At 35.1% G+C, this 27566-nt stretch overlaps 1 protein-coding gene across 1 annotated transcript in view; it reads left to right on the forward strand.

Moving 5' to 3' along the window:
- The first annotated feature begins 8378 nt into the window (after positions 1 to 8378).
- Positions 8379 to 27566, forward strand: part of LOC134649725 (multiple epidermal growth factor-like domains protein 10) — a 28670-nt gene continuing 9482 nt past the window's right edge. The window contains exons 1-3 of the mRNA XM_063504556.1: positions 8379 to 8630; positions 11380 to 11470; positions 11976 to 12712. Of these exons, the coding sequence (XP_063360626.1) occupies positions 8527 to 8630; positions 11380 to 11470; positions 11976 to 12712 (932 nt within the window). The 5' untranslated portion in view covers positions 8379 to 8526. The remainder of the gene's footprint in view (positions 8631 to 11379; positions 11471 to 11975; positions 12713 to 27566) is intronic.

Genomic DNA, 27566 nt, shown 5'->3' on the forward strand with positions numbered 1-27566 from the left:
AAAGCTGACAGTTTTAATTTTTTTGTAGACGTGTAGACCCAGCATTATCCCGAGAATCCTATTCTGAAACCAACGCTTACAGCCGTACATATCCATCCCTTTTTCATGGAACTATAGTGAGCGAGATAGCAGCTAAGTTTTCGTGAGTTTCTATAAGAATAATGCCTGAGGGTAATGTCAAGTGGTTTATGAATTTAATGATACGAAGCGGTTAACCTAGATTTGTTTGATGTACGTTATTGTAAAGCAAAATAACGTTCTAGATGCTTAAACTACATATATGCATAAGAGTGAACCGACAGTTTCTTTTTTAATTTTGAAATATTTAAAAGGTATTTTATATCTATAGTAACTATGTATGTTTATTTGTATTAAGTACGTCTAAGTTTATCAATATAGTTTATATTCATATATCCTAGTCTTGTCTAAAAATTCATTTACTTTAAAAGACACTACGCCTACTTAATATTTCTGGTTTGACCCATTGGTTGGCTGGTAGAAAATGCCTTAAGAAATTAAGTCCGCCATTTGTACCTTCATGTATTGTGTAATAAAAATTAATATAAATAAATATTTTTGCACCGATTAGAATATAATAAAGTGAGTGAGTGTCATAATAAACTTTTTTTTTTTGAATTTTGACTTTGTCACTGCAAATGATATTTATTAAAATGTACTTATGCAGACTTTTTGAATGCAAAAGCAAAAAAAAGCGGCCAAGTGCGAGTCGGACTCGCCCATGAAGGGTTCCGTATTTAGGCGATTTATGACGTATTAAAAAAAAACTACTTGCTAGATCTCGTTCAAACCAATTTTCGGTGGAAGTTTACATGGTAATGTACATCATATATTTTTTTTAGTTTTATCATTCTCTTATTTTAGAAGTTAGGGGGGGGGGGGACACACATTTTACCACTTTGGAAGTGTCTCTCGCGCAAACTATTCAGTTTAGAAAAAAATGATATTAGGAACCTCAATATCATTTTTGAAGACCTATCCATAGATACCCCACACGTATGGGTTTGATGAAAAAAAAAATTTTTGAGTTTCAATTCGAAGTATGGGGAACCCCAAAAATTAATTGTTTTTTTTTTCTATTTTTGTGTGAAAATCTTAATGCGGTTCACAGAATACATCTACTTACCAAGTTTCAACAGTATAGTTCTTATAGTTTCGGAGAAAAGTGGCTGTGACATACGGACGGACAGACAGACGGACAGACAGACGGACAGACAGACAGACATGACGAATCTATAAGGGTTCCGTTTTTTGCCATTTGGCTACGGAACCCTAAAAAGTATGTTATACACTAATATGGTTTTTTGTTAAAATTCATACTATATGTAGGTGTGTACTTATTGTCGATTGTTGCTATGAAACTCCAAAGGAAAATGCTGGATTTAGTCACTTTCCTATAACTGTATGATATAATTGTTTTTTTTTTTATATAATTGTGTATGTTTTTATATATTTTCAATGGTCATAGGAAATAAATGTACACGGAAAGTCACAAGGAAATATTTTTTAGACGTTACATTTTCTAGGTTATAAAATAAATATGAGGTTGTGAAAAGTGGAATAAATATTTTTATTTACTTAGTTTTATAAAAAAAAAATATGGACGATTAACAATATAAGTATACAGATTTAAACAAAACCTTAACAGATTATTCACCTAAACCTTCCTTAAGAATTACTCTAAGCAGTGATAAAGGTGAAAACCACATGAAAATCTTTCGGTATAGTTTTTGAGTTTATCGCAAACATACTTTGTTTTATAAGGTGTAGTGATTAAATAACAACATTTATAATTAGAGGTAAATACTGGTCGGAACTGGAAGCCTAGTCTGAGGGCCTACTGCCAACATTGAAAAATCGAAAATATAGTTGGTCAAACCAATTTGTCAGTAAATAGGAACAAAAAAACTATACTCATCATTTTCTTTTGGGTGCTAGTACTAGTGTAAGACAAAGATAGTATGATTCTCTCTGTCTATGCTTGAAATTAGACAGCCTTTGACACACTATAGTTATCGACTTATTGCTCTCTATCGCTCAAATTGCAAGTGCGATAGAGATGCATTAATAAAATCGATTTTTTAATGTCCGCGGTACTTGGAGGATACAACTAAACAGAGTAGCCATTAACAGGCTTTCCCCTCTGTCGAAAATAGGCGGCCAACGGTCATACACAATGTATGGACTGACGTTTATCTGACATGGCTATTTTTACGTTACGCATACATTTGACGTTCCCCTCCCCCGCAAAAATCGGCAGACTGTTTTGTACAGAAAATTACAGACATGGCGTCTCCGTTTGATTATATCCTCCAAGACGCGGTACGACCTGGCCTTTCTGCTGCAAAAATGTGTGTTGGCATCAAACCCATAACATTTTCAGAACAAGAAATTAAACTCAGAATCAGGCACCTGGACAATTTTGAACGCTACTTCGCATATTTTGTAGTGTAGTTAAAATTTAAAAGTAATAATAAAACAGAATAAACAACATAACTCTTAAAAATGTATTAGTTGCACATTTGTGAAATAAATTACTTACGTCTAAGAACCTAAAGTAATAGAAGACTGGGGGCGTTATTTATAAACGTCTGCTAAGTTAATCAGCTTATGATCATCATTTGTCCCTCTCTATGGCATAACGACAGATAGGGACAAACGACGATCATCAACTGATTAAGTTAGCAGCCGTTTATGAATAACGCCATGAATATTTGAGTTACCATTAGATCTATAAATTTAAGCTAGTTCTATAAAACCCGGTGGTCTTGGTGTTTCAGGGATATCTGAAAAAAAAAACATGAACATGAATTTACAACGAATACCTTAAATGGTTTAGTTTATTAAATTAAATAAATAAATATCTGGGGACAATCTTACACAAATCAACCCAGCCCTAAGCAAAGCTTGTACTATAAGTACTAGGCGATGATATACATACTTATATAGATAAATACATACTTAGATACATAGAAAACATCCATAACTCAGAAACAAATATTCGTGATAAACACACAAATAAATGCCTTGACCCTGATAGTGAAAGAATACTTGAACATAATAAATGGACTGCCGAAAATAATATCTGATTCTGTAGTCCAGTGTGGTCCAGTTACTGAGAAATGCTGATCTCAATGAACAGGCTAAATATAATTAAAGTGGTGAGCTAAATCATAGGAACTGTTGAATATTAGGGTCAACTTAGGGGAGTAACGGGTTATAAGTCTGTAATAAAAACACCTATACTTACAGTATCTTCCTGATTGTACAGCATTTTTCAATCTATATGCTCCAAAAGCTAGGGCTAGTGTTGCTCCGACCCCTGCTAAAGAATATCCCAGAATAGCCAAGACATTATTGGAATCAGACGAATTATTCTTAGCTGCTTTTAATGAATGAACGTCAGTTTTATTACTTAATTCTTCTATTTTTGTTGAATTCGCATTAATATCCTTCAATATATCATGAATATCATGATGATCAGTCGTAGTTTTATCGTCAAATATATCAGCATTTGTTGAATTATGATTATCTTTGAATTGAACATGAACCTCTGACAAATTAGCTACATCATGATTCAATATACCATTAACTGCTGTGCTAGATTCAGTTGCAATCACATTAGTCTCTGACGAATTTGCAGCATCATTTATAAATATGCCATAACCAGATATGGTAGATTCTGTTGTAATCCCATTAGCTTGTGACAAAATCAAAATATCATGTTTCGATATGATTTCAACTGCTGTGAAAGATTCGAATGTAAACACATCAGCTTTAGTTGAATTTACAAGATCTGTGGTAGTTTCATGTTTAATATAAACTTCTGACAAATTTCCATACGCAGCTGCTGATTCATCATCGAATTCTGTTGTAGTTTCATTTCTCAGTATATACGACTCTTTCGTACTTTCATCCTCCTTTGAATTAATTATTCCTTTACTAAATATTTCCAGTTCTTCACACTCTAGGTAATAAGTCGCTTTACTAATTTCATTTGATTCATTAGAGAAACTTGTTTCAGTATCACATTCGAAATAAAATGTGTTGTTTAAATATAGTGGTTCATCAAAATCTACAGCGCAGCCTTCGAGAGAAGTTACTAGAGATTTATTATTAATTGTGTACCTGTAATAAAAAGCAGATTAAAAGTAAGATGTCCTACTAAGGCCCACTTGCACCATCCCACTGTCACACACATTCCCACCATCAAATTGTACTGGTAACCATGGTAACTCCAGGTTTAACAGGTTAACCCCGGGTTAATGGAATGGTGCAAGTGGGCCAAGATAGTACATACGCCAATTTTGGGATTTATTTGACCCTGAGGCCCTATTTTAAAAGTATGACTTACTTATTAAATTATCTGAATTTTAGCTATCAATATTGTGTATGCATTTGATGACTTTCAATGATATTATGTTTTCAAATAAGAAACACGTCAACATTTGTTAGCTAACAGCGTTACAGACAGTTGTATTACAAAAGGCATCGACATCTGAAATTCATTGTTTTAGCGAAATTCACATTTTACCGTTAAGGCTGCGGTCGTACTGCAGACGCCGCACGCAGCCGACAACGTCACGTCGCACGCAGCGTCTGAATGGTGTTGGCGGGGGGACGCCGCACGCAGCGAGCGAAAACGACCACTCCCGAGCATTCTCGAACACACCATTCAGACGCTGCGTGCGACGTGACGTTGTCGGCTGCGTGCGGCGTCTGCAGTACGACCGCAGCCTAACAAAGCATGACGTGACGGTTCTTTTAGCGTCAAACTTGCAACTCTGATTTGAAGTAAAATAATACAAATAATCATTGTCAACAACCTGTAAGTACTTTGCAGTTATAACCCTACTACTTACCAATAGCAACACTCTACCTGTACATAGGTGGACCTTGCCTTTTGTACTAAGGTTTACCGATGGACAATGAACAGTGTGGGCGTTGGTAACAAACGAAAAGAGCGCAGATTATTTGTTTTTTGTTTTCTCTAAATTTCAAATTAATCTATTATAGTTGATATTGTTACTACTTACATGCTTAGTGACGTCATATTATTGTAATCGCAGTAGGTTTCTTTCACCAGTAGCTGCGGTTCCATACAATCTGCGTCTGAATACGCACACTCTTTAAGTGGAATCTGCGAAATAGAAAATATACATATTGTACAGTCAAGTGTAAAAATATGGGTGCACTCATCATGTTCAAAAATATGTCCCATAAGCTCTTAATATGTCAGCGGATGAGGAACTATGGGACATATTTTTGAGTAAGTTGTATGCACCCATATTTTTACACTTGACTTTACTTGGCAGCCATTTTCTTTGACAGTTATGCATTTATGAAGAACATATTTGAAAATGCTTACATTGTATTGTACCTACTGAATCATTAGGCAGGTATCTACAAAACTATCATATTGGACCTACCACATTACATACAAAAACAACTCAGCGTTACTATACTTAATGTGTAATGTTTGTACATATATTTATTTTATTCACATCTTGTAAGTTTTGATATTTTATATATTTACGTAATCTAAAAATGACTGAAGGAGCACAAAGAACAGTCGATAATAAAAGTGTGTATAAAAATATTAAACTTCTTCATATGGCTACTAGGTAAGATTATTAAAATACTTACCATTGAAATTGCAAGACAGTAGCACACAATCCTTTTCATATTCATATACATGAACCGACACGTCCACTTAAAAGGGATATTTATAACGAAATAATTTAATGTAATAAATATTAATTACTCATCAATCATGTTGGGTTTTCAAGTTTTCATATTATGCTATATTTTACCTCAAACGTCAACGCGAATTGAAACATCTTCCTCGCGTTGTCCCGGCATTTTGCCACGGCTCATGGGAGCCTGGGGTCCGCTTTGACAACTAACCCGATGAATTGACGTAGGCTCTAGTTTTAAGAAAGACAATTGCAACTATGAGGCAAAATGGAACATACAAGAATTGGTCTAGAGCTTGATTCACTAAACATATACCAATGAACTCTCTTTTATGTATGACTCGCAAAAGTATAAATAATATCGTCATTCATGAATTATATCTATAACTAATGTAAATAAACGCCAAGATAATTATTAGTTGATTACTTAATCTATAAAAAATCCCAGGGTAGCCAGTTCTCTAATCCGTACCTATACCTCCTAATATCTATTATATCTACTAATTTATGTTCAATTGTTTAGGTAATGATAAAATACCTACTTATACTAGATTACTGACTAGTGCTTATACTTAGCTACAAGAAAATCACCACGCAACTCTTATCAACCTTTTATTAGGTGTATTTGAGAACTTTGCTATGAAAAAAACTCCAGGCGCTCAACACATCTAACCAACTTCATAATAACTCATGAAGTTTGACATAACAATAATATCACATATAGAAACTGTAGATAAAACACGATAGAACTAACAAAGGGCTGGCGAACTGACATAAAACAAGTCAGCAAACGTTGATGAAACAATCAAGAATAGCTCTTAAAGGTTTGCAAGATAGTTGCTGTCAAACGAAATAAGATAGCATGATTGATTACTGTGTATATAAATATTATAACGGTGGTTGTATTAAGTTGTGATATAGTTAAATTATGAAGATAAATGAGCTTTTGTCATTTCTGTAATTTATTCAGTACTTACTAGTTTTTACTAGGTAGCTTTTACTTAAGTAGCCGACGTTACCATTATCTTTTCTAATACGTACACAGTAGTTTAGTGAAATCCCACTCTCGTTTACGCAAGATGCATCAGACACGACTCGTACTTTGGATACGGATCGATGGTTATAGATGACAACATGATGAGGTAAGAAGGTAGCATCTTTAAGTTCACTTTTTAAAGATGGTATATGGCCTAGTTGCTTAAAGGGGGGTTTGTCTACTGACTGAAATGATCGAATGGTGGAGAATTGGAGACCGAAGGTGGTCATAACGATAACGATTATTTGATAAAACAATGCAACCCCATTAAGTTTAGGCTCGTTAAAATCGCCTCAATGATTAGTAAACGAAGGTATTAAGAAATGTAAGTACTTACAGTGGACATTATCATTTATTTTTAAGCTTAGATTTAATTATATTATATAAAAAAAACTTTTTAACATTAGGCACAGTGTTTAGTACGAATTACTTTGGTCAGCAAGTAGATTTCTTTGATAATTTAATATCAAAAACTATAAAGCTTACTTTAGGCCTAGTATTTCTTTAATTAAAAAAAACTATAATGATAAACATGCCTACATAAGTTAATTTTCTATTTGATTGTATATATGGTTGGTCTGTATTTTCTATTAAAAACTTTGTATAATTTTATAACCTAAACTTAAACAAACATTTGATGGGTTCTGTCCGAAATAAACGCATTTTTTTTTATTCTACATTGCACAGCATACCTAACATTGCCTCGATTGAAAAACAGTATTTGTCTTACTTACAGTTTGTTTATAAGTATTAAAAAGCGGCCAAGTGCGAGTCGGACTCGCCCATGAAGGGTTCCGTATTTAGGCGATTTATGGCGTATAAAAAAAAAACTACTTACTAGATCTCGTTCAAACTAATTTTCGGTGGAAGTTTACATGGTAATGTACATCATATATTTTTGTTAGTTTTATCATTCTCTTATTTTAGAAGTTACAGGGGGGGGGGACACACATTTTACCACTTTGGAAGTGTCTCTCGCGCAAACTATTCAGTTTAGAAAAAAATGATATTAGAAACCTCAACATCATTTTTGAAGACCTATCCATAGATACCCCACACGTATGGGTTTGATGAAAAAAAAATTTTTGAGTTTCAGTTCGAAGTATGGGGAACCCCAAAAAATTATTGTTTTTTTTCTATTTTTGTATGAAAATCTTAATGCGGTTCACAGAATACATCTACTTACCAAGTTTCAACAGTATAGTTCTTATAGTTTCGGAGAAAAGTGGCTGTGACATACGGACGGACAGACAGACGGACAGACAGACAGACATGACGAATCTATAAGGGTTCCGTTTTTTGCCATTTGGCTACGGAACCCTAAAAACCAAAATCAATCCCACGGTGGTCCACTATTCTCTAAAAATAATAGCAGTTTTCTGCATAATTAAATTGTGGTAATTGAAATTAATGACATATAATTTGCTACAAAAGCTCAATTGTTCAATACCCATCCTAATGACATGCATAAAACAAATCACGCGCACTTAAACAGCGCATTTAATATTTTAAGCCTTTACGAACAGGAACTATAATCGCGTGCTCGAAATACTAATGAGGCCTACTTGTGCATTTAAATATCATTAAGAGATAGTGGACACACCATTTTGAACCAGTCGTGACAACTAGAGGGTGTCAATCGGGCATTTCATTAAAAGTTTTCAAATTAGGAACGTTAGAATTCGAAATTTAAACCTGTCAGTGATAAATTTCGTACGTTAGAGTTCGGATAGTATTCGAAATTTAAATGCGTTCGAAATAGTGAAGTGTTCTAAAATGAAGTTGTGGTGTGTGTTTTGTTTATTTATGGTTGGTTTGGAAATTGGACTTGTTAATGGCTTAAAAGCTTCGCAGAAGGGCGTTTGTGTGTCGAAACATACGTGAGTATTGGCTAATTTACTAATAATTGAAATTGTTCGAAGCTATAAACTTTAAGAAAATACATGAAAATATTAAGCTAAAACATTTTTTGTGTTTTCAATGGTTTTTAAATCAACTCATATGAAAAGGTGAATTCATCTTAGGTACATCTCCCCTACGAAACTTTCCAGTAATAATACTGCAAATTTTCCCGTGTATACTGTTTATCTTTAATGTAAGTGTGACTGCTTTAGTTAGTTATTTACTACGTAAGAATATGGAAAATATTTGTAAACTGAGCTTTTATACCCGATTGGTAGTTGGTACATTATCAGAATTTCTAATATCTTTTCTAAGGTTCTATGTAGTTCATTGAACGTCGACTAGATGTAATTAATGTTTATATCTATAAGTTGTCCTAAATCCTTAAGGCTATAAGTAGGTAACGTTCAGATGCCGACTGCAGCTGCATTACTGTTTCCGCATCGTTGTTGTCGCCGGAGTGAAAGTCATACGGCCCAATTCGAACTTTAAGATACGTCAAGTCAAGTAATAGATCTAGAAACGATATGGATTAGACGTATCAGTTTCAAAAGTGACGTTTTTGTTTAAAGAAACGTCACATTTGACACTGACATACCTGACGTATCTTAAAGTTTGAATCGGGCCATAATCGCGGCAATAATGCGTTGTCGAAAGTCATAAATTTTATCAAGGAAATTGACACCGCAACAGTAACGCAACTGCTGTTGACATCCGAACGTAACCTTAATACTTATGCCGTGTGACGTCGTCAGGATATGCACGTAGATGTAAAAAAAAAGTGACTCAGACTCGCACCGAGGGTTCCGTAGGTCATATTTTGCCAAATTAGTAGAGAAAGAGCTGGATTCAAAGTTTAAAAATGTTCATTTTCGTTGCGGTCGTGTAGAACGCGAATGGTGCGATTCTTGTCAAATACAAGAACAACAGGTCAATAACATTAAGTTTCTGCACCGTAAAGAGCAACTTTTTCAACGAATTTGTAAAATAGCGTATTAGGTAGGTATCTACTATTTACTTTTAAGTATTGTTATCACCGGGCAACAATTGTTAAATGGTAACACTGATTTAAACTTTCACGATTTTTACACATTATTAAATTATACAACGGGACTTAATCGCGTACCTAAGTTTTAAGATTTACCTCCGACGTTTCGAGGACGGCGTTGTCCCCGTGGTCTCGGAGAACACTGGCTTAAGTTGACATCAGCATCGTCTAACCGCGCGAGTTTTTCGAACTACCCGCACTTGGTCTTGTTTATCCGCTTGAACGTTTTGCGCACTAGGGATGTCACTCTGTCGACACACAACACTAACGATATTCGATTTATCGACTGTCGATATTCGTTTACGCTTACATTTACTAATGACTGGATTCCATGTGGATGAGATCTTGAAACCCTCGTCCCGATTGAAATTACTATGTTTTTTGATTTCAATGGCTTCCCGTACTTTCCTGCTGTAGAAATGACGATCCGTGGACAGGATTTTAGGGTTATGCAGCTCAATCCAGTGGTTTGGTCCTGACTCCAGTAAATGCTCAGCCACGGCAGACTTGTTCACCTGACGATTTTAGACAGCTGCAATATGTTCCTTAACTCTTTCTGCTATTGTGCGCTTTGTTTCTCCGATATAGGCACTACCACAACTGCAATCAATTTTGTAAACGCCAGGTGACTGATACGGAATAACGTCCTTCGGTGACCTTAGGCTCCCTGCTACTTTGAATCAATCAATCGGGACGAGGGTTTCAAGATCTCATCCACATGGAATCCAGTCATTAGTAAATGTAAGTGTAAACGAATATCGACAGTCGATAAATCGAATATCGTTAGTGTTGTGTGTCGACAGAGTGACATCCCTAGTGCGCAAAACGTTCAAGCGGGTAAACAAGACCAAGTGCGGGTAGTTTGAAAAACTCGCGCGGTTAGACGATGCTGATGTCAACTTAAGCCAGTCTTCTCCGAGACCACGGGGACAACGCCGTCCTCGAAACGTCGGAGGTAAATCTTAAAACTTAGATACGCGATTAAGTCCCGTTGTATAATTTAATAATTGTTAAATGGTACCTAAAGCTTTAAAACTCCGGTAGCTCACTTAATATTAGTGATTATCGTTTTAGATTCGGTTTAAACAATTTTCATAGGTAACTATTATTAAAAGAGGGCATTAGTAAAATAATGTTACCATTTTAGATGCGGAACCCTAAAGTTACTCATTAAACATGCATTAGCCTTACAATGGTGATTCTTCGATATGCATTTAAGCATATATGATAATAAGTACATATTTAAATGCGTACGCGCTGTGAGCTTGTACGACGACCCGCGACGGAAGTCCACGGATTTAGCACATCCTGCGATACAGAAGAGTATAAAAGGCCTTAATTGTGTTAGAATTATAAAAGTAATGTAATGCTTCAAAGATAAGCATTCATCACACCCTGAAACGTAAATGGTCGTACAAAGTGTGGTTTTAGAGGTTTCTTCCCGCAACGCCCCGGCTGTAGAATTTAACTCTTTGCTGGGGTATTGTCAGTGGAGGATTTACAGTCTTTGTCGCCCTAGGCCCTAAATCGGACAGGTTATACTCATAAGTATAGGTACAGAAAGAGATAAAAATAACTTGTAGCGCTACAACGAGTTAACGTCCTAATTTATCTGTCTTCATGATAAATTGAATAAATTCCCTTTTAACTATGTCCCTGTAATGTTTTTTTAATTGTAGTGTGACGAAGACGAGACCGAAGACGATACTAGTGCCGACGGGAAAATGGTGCGGCACCAGGAAATGTACCGTCAAACAGACGCGCAAACAGGTACAGACACACTGTACATTGGTGGACCTTATTACAGAAGGCATAAGGTCCACCGATGTACAGTTAACAGTATAGGCGAAGGTACAAATGTACCGTCAAACAGACGCGCACACAGGTACAGACAGCAGCACTCTGTACATCGGTGGACCTTATTAAAGAAGGCATAAGGTCCACCGATGTACAGTTAAGAGTGTGGGTGATGGTACAAACATAAATAAGTAATACAAAGTACATGAAGTCGAAGAAATATACTCTCTACACGAGCTACGAGGTTTAGTTAATACTTTGTTTGTACTTAACTTACCTACACCATTTTCACTGTAAAGATAGCACTTACAATACTTTTTTTGGTCGTTTTTCACTCTTACTAGTGTTGTTTGTCTTGGTGGCAAGCTTCAGAATACACCACAACGTTTTCCTCATTTTTAGTTATCCGTCGTTCATGTTCTTAGGTTTTTAAATCCAAATATGTACTCGTATTTCCTAAAACACCTTTCCTTTTCAGAAATACACCGTAGTAACCAACCAGCTAATGTGCTGTAAAGGCTACGTCTACACCGGCGGCACCGACTCCTGCGCACCCGTCTGCAGCACGGGCTGCGCCAATGGCACCTGCGCAGATCCCGACGTATGCCAATGCGCAGCGCCTCGCTACCTCGACCCTAATACTAGAAACAAATGCCTACTACCCACATGCGATCATGTCTGTGTAAATGGGTTCTGCTCTGTGAATAATACTTGTGTGTGTAATGAAAACTATACTTCTTACAACGCAACGCATTGCGCGGTAAACTGTGCAGAAGGGTTTGAGATAGAATCTTCTTTAAATTGCGTTCGCAAGTGCGCAGCGCCTTTATATCGGTTTAAAGACAAATGCCTAACGCCTATTTGCGATCATCCATGTGTGAATGGATTTTGCTCAGTGAATAACACTTGTGTGTGTAAAGATGGTTATATAGCGTTTAACGCAACGCATTGTGCGGTCAACTGTACAGAGGGAGTGGACTCTTTAAATTGTGCTTCTAAATCTACATTAGACAGTGTGTGTGCTCATGGATATAAACTTAATAAAGGTAAATGTGAACCAGTGTGCGAACCGCCTTGTGTTAACGGACGGTGTGTAAAACCGAATGTGTGTGCGTGTGACAAAACGCTTGTAAAGAAGAATAGCAGAGTGTGCCAAGAAAAACAACATGGTTGCGGAGAGTGCAGAGCTGATGGGACTTGCTTGATGACGACCAAGTAAGTACTTATACACTACATTCAATACCTAAGTCTTTAAACCAAGTTTATCCATAATTTTTAAACCAAGGATAGCAAAGTCAGCTAGGGCTTAGGAGTTTGGCTTTTAGCTACCTAGGTCGTCCTGTGTAAAAATGTCTTACAATATTTATTTTATATTTACTGTATTTTATTTTTAATATCAGTTTCACTCATTGTCCACTTGTCTGTCAGTTCCTATTTTATAATGCCAAGTTAAAATGTCAAAAACCAAATACAAATTACACGTATAATTCCATTGTAAATAAGCTTTATCACGCAACCAGAATACGTCTTTGAGCTTCCTGGCCCTTTATTAACCGATTCTAAGCCGTATGACAATGAGATAAAGTTGATTATTGGTGATTTAAGTATAAAGCCCTTTTTGCAATAGCGACATTAACGTCCTGTCGCGTTGATAAGAGCGATAACCTTTGCTCGGGATGTTCTCTATGAGATCGCTTCCCTATTGATTTTAATGTAGGTACTTATGTATTACGGGTAATATAATAGTTAGAATGTTGCCTAATTAAACTCAAGTTTACCCTGGTATAACTAGTATTACCCAAGACTTTTGTGTAAAGTCCGAAAATTTTAACAACATTAATCTGTATTCGGCGTTTACCCGTACGTGGTACAAGCAAGCCTAAATACCTATCGAAATAATTATTAATTTCAATAATCGCACAAAATAGCCTCTACGACTATAAAACTTGGCTTAAGCCTATGATGCATGTTATCTCATAAGTTAGTGTTAAGTATATTGCTATACCCTTACAGGGTTCATGTGGAACTGTACTAAGTAGTTTTTAAGATCTGTATACTAATATGAGTGCAATAAACAATTCTAATTCTAATTCTAATACTTCAATCCTAAAATTGAGACGTGCAAAATACCATGTACCTACCTATAAATCAAATCAAATCATTCTCTAATTTACAATTTGTTATCCATTACCTAACAATGATTTAGTCAGGCATTTCATAACAGCAATTTGTGGCAAATATAACATTGCTCACAATGTTACAGCAGGATTTTAGTTTGTTATTATTGTTTTATTTTATTTATAAGTTTGTTTATTAGTTTGTTCACAATCATCTTAATCATGGTCTAATAAAACATGGTCTTCTCTTCCCAGAGTGTCACTTGCCTACGTCACAATAACATTGCCACTTTATTTCAACATAACATGTTACATGGGTACATTATATCTATGGTTAATAAGTTAATTTATTTCTTTATAATTTAATAATTTTCATTTATATGTATTTTATCTTAAATTTTACAATAACACGTCATTTTTAATTATTCGTTAGCAATATCTTCCGATTCACGAAAGAAATTTCAGACGTTCGGGTAATTCTGTTTACACTACTGGCAACACAGGATAGCGCTGTCACATTTGACAATCCGCCATTTTGTCCCTGACCGACCGTCCTTGTCGAACGCGTGTTAATTGTTATTTCCTTCTCGCTCAGTGTCAGCAGTCGCAGTGTTTTCCAAACTTTTCACGTCGTAAGCTTCGTAATTAATGTTTTGTTACGAAAATGGTTGGCTGCTCTATTCGGAACTGTAAGAGTAGGAGTGAAAAGTGCAGTATAGATTTGTTTTATTTTACTATGTTTCTACATGAATAACTTAAAATTAATGCCGTTAAAATAATTTTCACTGTTGGTTAAAATTCTCCCACATTTTAAAGTTTGAGAACCTGTAAACAGCATGATGACGTAGGCAAGTGCCAGTTAGGTCATTCGCGAATCTCGGAAGAGAGTACCAGTCGGAGTATATTATTATACCATGATCTTAATATAGTAGTTTATGCAACAGTGATATAATAAGGGTTCTTAAAATTCAAGGGTCGAAGTTACAAAACGAGACGTAGTCGAGTTTTGTAAAAAAAGACCCGAGAATTTTAAGAACCAATTATGAGCTGTTGCATACATTACTTTTTCTATGACAGCTGCAGCAAAAAAAAAAAAAAAAAGTTATTATTAAAAAAAAAAGAGTTATTATTAAAAAAAAAGAGTTATTATTAAAAAAAAAAGAGTTATTATTAAAAAAAAAGAGTTATTATTTAAAAAAAATTGAGTTATTATTTAAAAAAAAAAAGAGTTATTATTGTAAATGAAAACATACCTCTTTCAATCAAGATGATCGGAACTTGTATCTTTAAAAAAAATAAAGCAGTTGTATTATACTCATAAGATGACTGCTAGCAGTCATCTTATGAGCCTATAGACAAAGCATTCAAATGACATTGCTTTAGATATCACTGTCAGTCATTTAATTGACACATTTAAGTGCTGGAGTAGAAAATAGTAGTTTATGCAACAGTGATATAATAAGGGTTCTTAAAATTCAAGGGTCGAAGTTACAAAACGAGACGTAGTCGAGTTTTGTAAAAAAAGACCCGAGAATTTTAAGAACCAATTATGAGCTGTTGCATACATTACTTTTTCTATGACAGCTGCAGCAACAAAAAAAAAAAAAAAAAAAAAAAAAAAAAAAAAAAAAAAAAAAAAAAAAAAAGAGATTATTAAAAAAAAAAGAGATTATTAAAAAAAAAGAGTTGTTATTTAAAAAAAATTGAGTTATTATTTAAAAAAAAAAGAGTTATTATTTAAAAAAAAAGAGTTCTTATTTAAAAAAAAAAAAGAGTTATTATTGTAAATGAAAACATACCTCTTTCAATCAATATGATCGGAACTTGTATCTTTAAAAAAAATAAAGCAGTTGTATTATACTCATAAGATGACTGCTAGCAGTCATCTTATGAGCCTATAGACAAAGCATTCAAATGACATTGCTTTAGATATCACTGTCAGTCATTTAATTGACACATTTGAGTGCTGGAGTAGAAAAAGAATATTTTAGGTATTTAGGTTTACCGCTAGTGACTTTACAGGTCATACTGAACAGATTTTATTATAAGACCAAAGACGAAATCGCGTAAAAAAATTTGTCTGTCCCATAGAAATTAGCGGCATCACATCAGCCGGAACGTATGAATTTTTTTTCGCGATTTCGTCATTGTTCCCATAATAAAAGTTGTTCAGACCTATATAGTCACTAAGTACGCAGAGTATGGCTGGTGGTTAAATTTTCACTCTGTATAGGTAAGTCTGACCATACTCAGAGGGGTGAATATGTAAGTCATACTGAACAACTTTCGTATGGAACCTACCCCAAAAACGCAAAAAAAGTCTGATGTCTCATACACCGGCGAGTCATATGACCATTGATGTTTTAGTAGTAGTAGTAGTAAAACAGTTTATTGTACAAAAATAAACATAAAACATGAAAAAACACACATCAATCGTACAAAGGCGAATCTCGTCCAGTTAACCTTGTTTTCTATGGGACAGCAGGACTTTATTTCGCGATTGTAAAAATAGGGTCTGCTCCATGGTAAAATTAGTTCAGTATGATCAACATATTCACCCCTCGGAGTATGGTAAGGCATAACAAAATCACCAATAAATTTAGCAATTATCTTCGAATACCTATCTTATGGGTAGGTACTCAATACAGTACTTGATTATGGCGCAATGTATGCATTATGGGATCTTATTGCATTCCATAATATCAATTTAAATATGTATCCCCGTCGTCCCGGTTGACTCAGCAGGAAAACATTTCCAATTTATTCTATTACCGTTCTCAAGCAAATGTCAATAAAGCCATTCACCCATAAGGAAACAATTAGAAATCGTCTTTATCGACATTTTAACGGCATCTTTTGGCTGGAATCGTCACATTTTGCAGTCACAGCTCATTTTTATGCACGATTGTTCTCTGTCCCCATTCGAGCGGCCTTCGCGTCCTGAAATTCCTCAATTATCTGATAGTCCGTCTAATCTAACTGTGCACTGACTTGAACGGAACAAAGTGGGGGAGTGTCATTATAAACCTAAAGGTGGTCTTGAAGAGATTGCTCTTTAGCGATAAGGCCTGTTGTTTACCTCTGTCTTGACGTATTATGTGTGTTTCCATGTACCTACATTTATTCTGAGGTCGTGCAACTTGTTAAGAGAATTTGTATTGTATCGTCACATGTTCATAGAAATTTAACATTAATGATGACTTTGCCACAATTTGTGTTTGAAGATACCATGCAGAGTCAACTTGGTTCGACTCAAGGAGGAGGATGATGACATTTTTATTTATGATTTTTATATTTTTCAAAAAATCCGGTGCGCCATTTTCCTCTTAAGTACATAATTACCTACAAATAAAGCTGCTCATTAATGACACACGGCACGTTAATGATGATCGTTAATTAATTCACTTCATTAAAGTTAACAATTGCTCGTGACGTCACGGTGTAGGGCAGAGAGGCTACGGCAAGCGGAAGCGTTGTATACAACGCTAGGGGCATTGTACTTACGTTATCAAAGCGTTTATTAAAAATGCACAAATAGCATCCGTCTCTTTTAGTAATTGGCATTAGAAAAGGACGAATGCTTTTTTTAATTACTACTATAGCCTGACAAAAGTCATAATTCTAATTAAGTTTGCTTCATTGGCGTAAGAGTTTATTTATAGTGTGGTTTAGAAAGAAGGCACTGCCTTTCTGAAAAATAAATCAAAATTCTCTTTTCTTTGTGTGCCATATTTTTCAAAGCTAGCGTAACTAGAAAGAACTAGCCTAGTGGGTAGGCATGTACTAGTTAAATTTGAAGAAATAAGATATTTATTAAACAACATAATAATAACAGCATAGGTACCTTCAGATCCACAAACAAGTCAAACAACACACAATTGGAAGAATACTACTACAAGTACAAGAGCTAGACCAAGCTAAGTTGCCAGCGATTTTGATAGCACAGACTGTGCCAGTGTTATTTAAACATCATAATTTCTTGAAATTTAACGTTTAAAATTACACATGCATGGTCTAACTCTAGTGGATGTATCTACTGTTAAACCGCGGTGAGTCATTCACAGCCATATTCGAACTTTAAGATACGTCAAATATTAAATATAGAAAGGATATGGATCTGATATGTCAGTGTCATGTCGTTTCTATATTTAATATTTGACGTATCTTAAAGTTCGAATATGGCTGTAATACAGTTCAATAAAGTCGAAATCGACGCTCCTATACTCTTAAGCTTTAACGCTCGATACTTAATTTATTAACTGCCTAATTAATGTAAACAATTCCCGCTCGTGGTGTATTTCGCTCACTGATACAATGTTTCCGTGTGGGTCAAAACGAGTGCGAGAGCGGGGTGAAAAAATCTGCTTTAGATTTACAGTAAAAAAAAATGTAACCTCGTAAGACCCTGGAATTTTAATGCTTTTGAATTTAGAACTATACTTCTGTAACGGACGACACAGACGGACTGCAAACCGACTGCAATTTGTATGGGAACCTCACGCCGACCGCATGATAACTGCAACGTCGGCGTGCAGTTCCCATACAAGTTGCAGTCGGGTTGCAGTCCGTCTGTACCGGGCCGAAGAGTTTAAAACTCCAATTGAATTTGTTCTGATATAAGTACGCCGGGATTAATGAGGGGCAATACTTTAGTGGTTGACAATGGATTATCTACATACTTTCTGCTTATTTTCTTTCGCTTTGGCCTAGGCAGAGCCCGGGCTTTGTTAGATAGCAGCCGAAGAAACGCCAAAAATGAGGGGGTTGGCAACAAATGTACTAATTATATATACTCTGTACTCCTTGTGATTAATTCGATAGCGTGAAGTGACGTACACGTTTGTGTTAAGGTTCATTTTGTATGGGATTTTGAGTTTTCAAAATGTCCCGCTTGGCGCGCTGTTCAAATACCCATACAAAAATAGACAACGCAAACGCGAACGCTCGTGACGCTATCGAATGAAATTTACACTAGGGGTTCTGGTGAATAATGGATAAAAAAATATTAATAGTCTATGAGTAACGATTTATTACTTATACATGTTATTCATTGATGTTATCTGTATATTCAACAAAAACGCTCCCTCTCATAACTTAAATTGGTTACAAGAACCTTGTCCTAGGGTATTGGCACCAGTTTATGACCTCCGGGGCTACAGACGGACATAAAGACAAAGCTTCTGATTCTGCACCCTTTCAGCGCCGCCATTTGTACAAATTACCCTTTAAGAAAATTAAAAAAACACGACTGTCTTTATTGCCCGCCGCTGTGGTTTTTATTTAGAATTTCATTTGTTACGGGCCGAGGTTTGAACTATACCAGCAGGTAGGATCTCGAGTTATTTGTGTCTAAATTAAAAAAAAACTCGACTCGAGTCCCGAGTAAAAAAAAATATTGAGTCTTTTTTGAGTGCAACTCAAAAGGGATCGAGCCTCTGAATAAGACTCAAGTCAACAATTTTGTAGGTTTTATTTAAATACTAGCAGCAGTAAAGAACAAAAGCGTTAGGTATTGTATGGTGTAGGTTCCTAACCCATGAATTTTACACGAAAATAATGCATATTTTTTTGTAAAAAGTGAGAGTTCTCTGAAAAACACTCAAACTTCTTTGTTCTTCATAAATTGAAAAGCTTTCGAGTTTTGACTTAATTAAAATAAGAGTCTGAAAAACTGAGTCGAGTCTTAAAGTAGATTGGTCCACTAGTAGATTTTTTTTAAACTATCATGGCATATGTATAATTATGTATATGTATATTCATAGCTATTTGAATAATATGTCATTTTTAATTATTATTTTAGGTACCTATATAAAATGTGTTTACAAAATTTAAAAGACTTTTGCCCATTTGGGAAACTTAAACCATTTTAAAAATAAAAATAAGCGTAATAATAATTTTTTTTTTGATAAGCGTGTAAAAAGTAAGTTAAATAATAAAGTATGTAATTAAATAAAGCATAGGTACTTACTTTACATGTAAGTTAAATAAATAACAATAGCATATGGAAAATTACAAGAGGATGTTAACCTTATCAACGAGTAATTTATTTACTATTTTATTAACTCTATTTTTTATACCATATGTAATATAAAATAATAAGCTAGGAATATGTAATAAGCTAGGAAACAAGGATATTTATCCTTTTAATTGTATTTGTGTAATAAGTTTCGACCGACGCGTGAGTTTCATCTCATAAATAACTTTCATACGATTCTGAATTCTGTTGCTACAACATAAAGTGCTATTTTGATCGGCGCGTGAGTTTTCATCCCATAAGTAAGTAACCCATACGATTCTGAATTCTGTTACTACAACGTAAAGTGTTATTTCGAACGACGCGAGTTTCATCCCGTAGGTAACTTTAGATATTGTTTGTTCCTGTTTGCTGAAACGTGACTGAAAATCACGTGTTTGGTCTATGATAGGAAAACTAGCTTATAAACATTGTTGAGAGGTTTCTTTAGACTTATTACTTTACTGCCAGCGACTTTTTCTGCATAGAATTAGCATTTCCGTATCATCATCATATCAGCCCTTTATCGCCCACTGCTGAGCATAGGCCTTTCTTCTAGTACGCCACTTGTCCCGGTCCTGAGCTAATCTCATCCAGAAACAGAAGTAAAAACGTATTTAGTAAATTTCACCCCTTTATTCCCGCCTCAAGGCATGATTTCCAGAATAAAACTTCACACACTCAATAATTCCTATTTTATTATTACCTACATGCACTAGAGAGCACAAAGTCCAAGTTTCCTCATCGTAGTATTCCTTACAAAATGTCATATCTCCCATAACATGCTTATTACGATATGACGTTTTGTTGACACTATTGTATTATGCTATTCGCCAACCAATCTGACGACCGGAGTCATACTTCTCATTCACACTTGCATAGTTGAAGCGAGAGCGAAAGGGATGGCAATATAAATGATCTCGGTCGCCGGTTTGGTTTGCGGATGGTATGGACAACACTTATAACTGATCATTGATAGAGCTTATGTAGTTGCAATAAGGTTGAAGTGTTGTCAATGAATTGTGGACGGTGGTATGTAATATGTGATAATTAGGTATACAACGTTGGGATAAATTTTATACGGTTTAATTGTAATTAACTACGATAATGCGTATTGTGTATTTGTACAGGATGTTCTATATACGGTAATGTAATGTGGAATCATTTTAAAGTAAATTAGCAATATTATTGCTTACATATTGTGTTGCAAGTATACCTAAAAAAATATTAGGCTTATTATTTAATTAAAAAAATATAGGTCGTCCTTTCGGGAGACGGTTTTTTTTTGAATAATTTGAATGAAGGTCTTCAAGCCTTTATAACCTAGTCCACTATGTTTTAAATAAAACATCAAGAAAGCGAGTGCTCTTTTCACTAAAAGCGATCTCTTCCAGACGCAGAAAAAAATAAATACTAAGTATGTATTTTCAAAAGTGGTGTAAAAAACTTCAAATAATAAACTAAAATACCGCGTAAAAACTATTAAGACAGTAAGTATGACTTTGCTTTCTAACCTACATAATGATCTTCAATGTAGTTTTATTATAATTGCAAGTTAAAGGTAATTTGCAATTATGGTTTAGCTGTATCCATTTGCACGTGACATGAATTTGTAAAACAGTCTGTATCTCACAGACGTTAAAGTATATTTTCCAATAGCAACTTAAATTTTCCTAAATATATTTTATTCGCGTATGACATTTTATTACTTTAAGTTAGTATGCGGCACACTTAATTGCAGTACCATAAAATACTAGTTTATTTATGTGAGTCCTCTTAAAGTAGTGAAATACGTGCGAATAATTCGCTATTAGGTTTTGCGCGTACGTTGGATATATTGTATTAATTAATAATTTATTTCGAACAACTTACAATTAAAAACTATATTAAACTTGAATTAAATCTAGAAATAAAATAAAAAAAACACGAACTATAATATACTTACCTACAAAAAAAAACGTAACCAAAGACTTAAATAAAGACGTAAATAAAGAGATTTTTTTTTATTGATATCTATATTGTGTGCGAATAACCGCGAGTATGATTCATTATAATTTTCTTTATAAGAGTAAAAATTCCAAACAGAATTTAATTTAAAAAATAAATTGTTTGAAATATGTAATAATAAAATATTTTACAATATTGTCTTCAGGAGGTATAATATTTTGCATAATTGGCAATGTAAAATGATAACAATATAAAAGAAAATGTCGTTCGCACGCCATATTAATAAGTTCAACGGATATCATAAAACCAGCGAGGGTGTGATACAATAAAATAAAAGATAGATAAGGTAACTTACAGATATAAATTAATTAAGTACTTACCTAATTCACTAAACGTATAGTGTGACATAAAATAGTAGAAATTAAATAAAATGGAACTAGAAAAATTCCATACTAAATTGTTGCCATGATTAAGAAAACGTCAAAAATGTGACAGCTACGTAGGAAGTGGCGCCCTTCTTTATTTTCTACAATTTTTTGTCGGGCTATAACTACGCCTTGTTTTAAATTAAGTACTTAGGTACTTGATTTTTTAGAAAACTTAACAAATCTAAATGAAACTCTAGGTCCATGGGGTCCCAGCGCGCATAAGTTGTTCGCAGAAATCGCGAAGCGTCTGGTTGACGTAACTGGTGACCGAAGAGCTGGCGGCTACCTCGCACAACATATCAGCATTGCGATACAGCGAGGAAATGTCGCCAGCATCCTTGGTACAATGCCTCAAGGGCCTATTTTAGATTTAAGCTAGTTTTTAATTTCTTTTAGTAATACACTGTATATATCTTGTTTGTAAATAAATGATTATATATCAAGAGATTAATATCAAACCATTTAATGTTGTCTATTTCTAACAAACACAAACGATTTGTTAGATTAGGAGACGTCCGTTAATATTGGCATTTTAATTTTTTAGTAACTGACGACAGGGACGCTGCAATAAATAGAAGTGAGATGGAGTTATTTCGTCGTGTTTCGTGTCTAATGTATTTCGGTGACCCTCTCGTTATACATTGAGGAAGGTATAACTTGACTTACGGACTTATTCGTCGACCGCCATTTTGGTAACATAGCCTCGTGATTCATTTCTTTGTTTTTGCTTATTAATATTGTTTAAAGTGTAATATTGATAGCGTATTATGCAGTAAACTAATGTGGAAGTGTGCAGATAATGAAAAAATAATCATGAAACGCGTTTAACCACCATTCTGGCGTCAACGCCGGGTAGCCCACGCGGGTTCTTGTAAAGTCCAGCTATCGCCTTACAAGAACTGAGAACCCAACTACCGAACAACGTCGTGCTCTAGAGCATTTATTTTGGTATTTCTACCTCTAACCGTGGCTGGCTAGAGCCCTAGAGGCCATAATTTTATACTTTTATACCGTACACTGGCTGAATTTTATTACAAATAATATTAATTCGATCCCACGTGGGATCCACTTTGACGTTGGCGAAATCATCGACAGTATCGATGGAGCCATATTACCCAAAGATTGATTGAACTTGACTTACTTATGTCGACCGGGATATGAACCGTGATAACCTTTTGTATTAATTGTTTTCGAGCTCCCGATATTTCGACGCATGTTACGCATCTTGTTTACGGGTAACTGAAGATAGCGGTATAAAGTTAATTGTCGTTCGATATAAGTCTAGTGAAACTAACCGTGAATCATTCAAAGCTGTTAGGTGTACCTTCTTTTGGTTTCGCCGCTAAAGCCAATGTTGACGCATCTATATCGATAAACATAATCGTTGATACACGTAACTGCAGTTGACTTCAATTTTACTGCAAGCTTCTGAATGCAAAATGCGTTGGGTTATTCTTTATACGAGTGTTTGCCCGATTCGAACTTTAAAATAAGTCCAATATTACGGCTAGATACAATATGGATTAAGTAGATATGTCAGTGTCAAAAGAGACGTTTTTGTCTGAAGAAACGCCACTTTTGACATCTGATACGATAATCCATGAATCCATATGATACGATATAGCCGTAATATTTATTTTGACGTACTTATGTATCTTAAAGTTCGAATCGGGCCGTGTGTCAATTTAAGCAAGTCATAAAAAAGTGTCCAAGCTTAATGCTCATTCTATATTCGAACGACAAGTTTAGCGTCCAATGAATACTAAATTATACCATTTACGTTACTTTTCCCTACCTATTTACTGTTATTTACGTGGTTCCATACAATTTAATAGTACATTATTGCAGAGGCCGGGAAAGGGCAATTCGTGGATGAGTTTCGATTTTGTCGGACGACGCGAAGCGGAGTCCGACAAAGAAGACGAATCCACGAATTGCTATTCCTGCCGAGGCATATATAGTGCTTTTCTCCAAACATGCGAGGAAATAAGGTAAAATAATAATTATTTAAGCATCAAGCATCACTCAAATCGAACCTTCACATCAAAAATGTCAAAAACAATTTCCCTCTAAAATTATTTTTTAAAAGTTTAGGGCACAAACTTATTCTGCCATTCAGTACCATTCAATATTCGTTCATTCAATATAATTGTGTGTAATAGTTAGTCAAACCAATTTGTCAGTCAGTAAGAACCAGGAAAACTATACCCATCCTTTTCTTTTGGGTGCTAGTACTAGTGTAAGACAAATATAGTATGATTCTCTCTGTCTATGTTTGAAATGAGAAAGTCCTTTGACAAACTATATAAACTTTATGTACACGGATGAGATCCTTAAAAAAATATAAAAATAATCTTTGATTTTATTAAGCAGTATTCTCACGATCATACACGAGCACAACGGTCTTGTAAGAACGAGACAAGTAAGGTCGTTTATCTTACTATCTCACTCTATCATATAGCTTGAAATGATAGCTGATCGGGTCGTGTAGACGCGGCTCGCGGCTATAATAATTGGCTGTTTGCGTTTTTTATTTAAAAAAAGTAAAAAACACTACAGTAATAAGTTATTACTGTAGTGTTTTTTTCATTCCCGTCCGCTAGAACAGGACAGCGATAGTTTGATTTTTTTAAATTAGAGTTTGACAATAACGTAGAACTTCCCGTACTATTTTTGTTACAATAAGGTGAACATTTCCGAGCATATTGGAGAAAATAATATTTTTAATTATATATGCCTATGGTGGACGGGTAACTACGGAACCCTACACTGAGCATGGCCCGACAGGCCGACATGCCAAATGTAAGAGCAAGAGCTGGTTTTATTTTCATTCTACCTCCTTTTTTTTCGTACAGATTTGACGATATCCAATATCCGAATCCCCAATTATAATTTTTTAACATTGAGGTAACTTTATTTTCAGTAAGCATACAAAAACATTAACCTATAAAAATAAGTAAAACTAATCTTAAAGTAAATAACTAAAAACTAAATATACTCCTGCGGCATGCTGCCGTAAATGCTGGCAGCATTTCCTCGCTGTATTGCAATACTTAAATATCCAAATTACATAAGAATCTCATTCATGATGTCATCAAAGTTGGCTATAATATTTGTTAAGTAGACTTGGGAACAGACTGAAAACTCAAGCCAAACAGATCGAAATCGGCACTATTGTTCAATGAATATATGCAAACATCCTGTAGCTAAAGTCGTATTAATTCGCGCGATCGCCGTGCGTTCAGTATTGTATTAACTGCGTTCCGCCGGACACAATCGTAAAAACATAATTCGTATTTGGGTATACAATAGAGTTTATTAAATAAAGTCCATCTAAGCTAACGGCGCCGACTTTTACAGAACAAAGTGTGGAAGTGTCGTTACAAAATATTTTCATAGAAATTTGACATTAATTATACATTTTGTCATTGCGAATGCCATGCAAAGTAAAGCTTGGTCCATCTTTTGCCTGCCAAATAAGTATGTAAGTAGAGTCTGTGCGGAAAGAGAAGAGTCGTGGAATGTATGGGGCCCAATACATTCCACGACTCTTCTCTTTCCGAACAGACTTTAGATAAGGCGCGAATTTAAAATTTCCTTCTATTTTCAAACTTCCCGCCTTTTTCTCGCTGAGTTATTTATAGTTGACCTAAAACGAAACTGTGGGAACGTTACATTTGAAAACCTAGGTGGATCTGTGGCAGAGGAAGTGATACGAACTTATCGACATTGAGGCCACTGCCATTTTATTACCAGCCAGTGACCAGTGCAGTGGTTTATACTTTTTAAAATTATTAACCAGTGGGTTACGGTTTTTTTTTAATTCTTAGTGGCCAGTGTTTTTTAATTAAAATCCTTCAAGTGTTTTGTTTTGCGTTCGTTTGAATGTTTCGTGATGCATTCTCGGACATACTGGATTTTGGTGCTGGTGTGGTGTACTGACGCGATAAAGGTTGGAGATCCTGGTGTCTGTGAAGTGGAAGAGTAATTATTATGTTTTTATTAATTAAAAAAGTTATGGAAATTTTGAGCGCTAGTAGCCGAGCGAAAAGGTTTGCGGCTTTCAAATCGGAGGTAGTGAGTTCGAATCCTAGCTGGAATCAATGAATTTGTCGGAACCTTCCGACTCAACATCAGATCAGCCGAGGGCCTTGCAAAGATGACAATACCACCCTTGGTTAACAATCTACTATTAAATACAGTATAATACCGTTTTGTGGTACATCGACAAAACAAAAGGAAACATAAAATGTAGGTGACAGATGCTACCAAAAGTGACGTAACTATTTCCATATATTATCTACCCAAGTTTCGATTGGCTTTTTCTATCAATGATTGTCATCTTGGCTAGGCCCCTTGATCTGCGAGCGCAGCACGGTTCCATTTTTATCGCCTTTCACTACGAGTATGTCCGTCACTTTCGCACTTACACACTTGTAAGAACGTGACAGGCATGGTGACAAGCGATAAAAATGCGACCGTGCTACAGCCGCAAGATAGAAGGTTTAAGGAACTTCTTAACTAAAATTTGCAGAAATATCAAGTTTGGTTACATTACATTTATAACTATCAAATGGACGCCGACATTTCTAGAATGTGGTTGTAGCTATAGTTTTTAGCGGGTAGTAGTAGGTACCTATCTTTCTCATATAATTTTGGTAACCTAATTTCGTTTGGGATATCCCACACCGCCATATCCGTAGGTACATTGTCAAATCGCCGAAATTTCATATTGTGGTTTTACATATTTTTCTATACAGTGTTTCCCATTTCCGCACTCGTCAAACCGTTACACAAACATATTAATTATCTGCCACCGCAAGGATATAGGTATATATTTCATGAATGTTTCCATTCAACTCTGAACTCTGCCGGAAGCTTACAAAGTTGTTTTTTGCTTGTCTTTGTTCGAGATAATTGAGAGTTAATTGAGTTTCAGTTATTTACTCGCGGAGTAAAACCTTCCTGTGTCGCGTGAACCGAAAATAATTAAAATATTGTCTGGCAAGCCAGGTTTGTCAGTAGAAAACTGTGGAATGAACTGTCGCCTGCGGTATTTCCAGACCAATACGACCTTCAATAAAAGAGCGTACTCCCTTAAATCCGGCAACGCACTTACAACCCCTCTGGTGTTGGGGATGTCACATTATACTTATAGTATGCACATGCGGGCGTATAATAGGCACATTTTATGACAAGTTAATAGGTAAATTATGTATTGTTAATAAAAGGTTTGTTCTTTTAAATAAATATTATTCTTATTCTGTGCGTTTGTTTGAGTTATGTTTAGGTATTAAGTAGTTACAACATGTAGGTATAGTCGCCGTCACAAATATCTGAACACGCCTCTATTGTCAGGGAGTTAGAGTGCGTGTTCAGATATTGTGAACACCTTGGCCGCTCCGATATATCTGATGGCTACTGTACCTACCTACTGAGTATGACTACTTATATTACTACGCATTATTTGCGCGGCGTGCCAAAAGGTTTCCTATTCCAACTAACTAATAAAAAGTAGTAGCAATTAAAAACATTGTATTATGTATAGAGTTATACGTAGGTGA

This window comes from Cydia amplana, chromosome 7 (genome assembly GCF_948474715.1).
Source record: "Cydia amplana chromosome 7, ilCydAmpl1.1, whole genome shotgun sequence".
Classification (NCBI taxonomy): Eukaryota; Metazoa; Arthropoda; class Insecta; order Lepidoptera; family Tortricidae; genus Cydia; species Cydia amplana.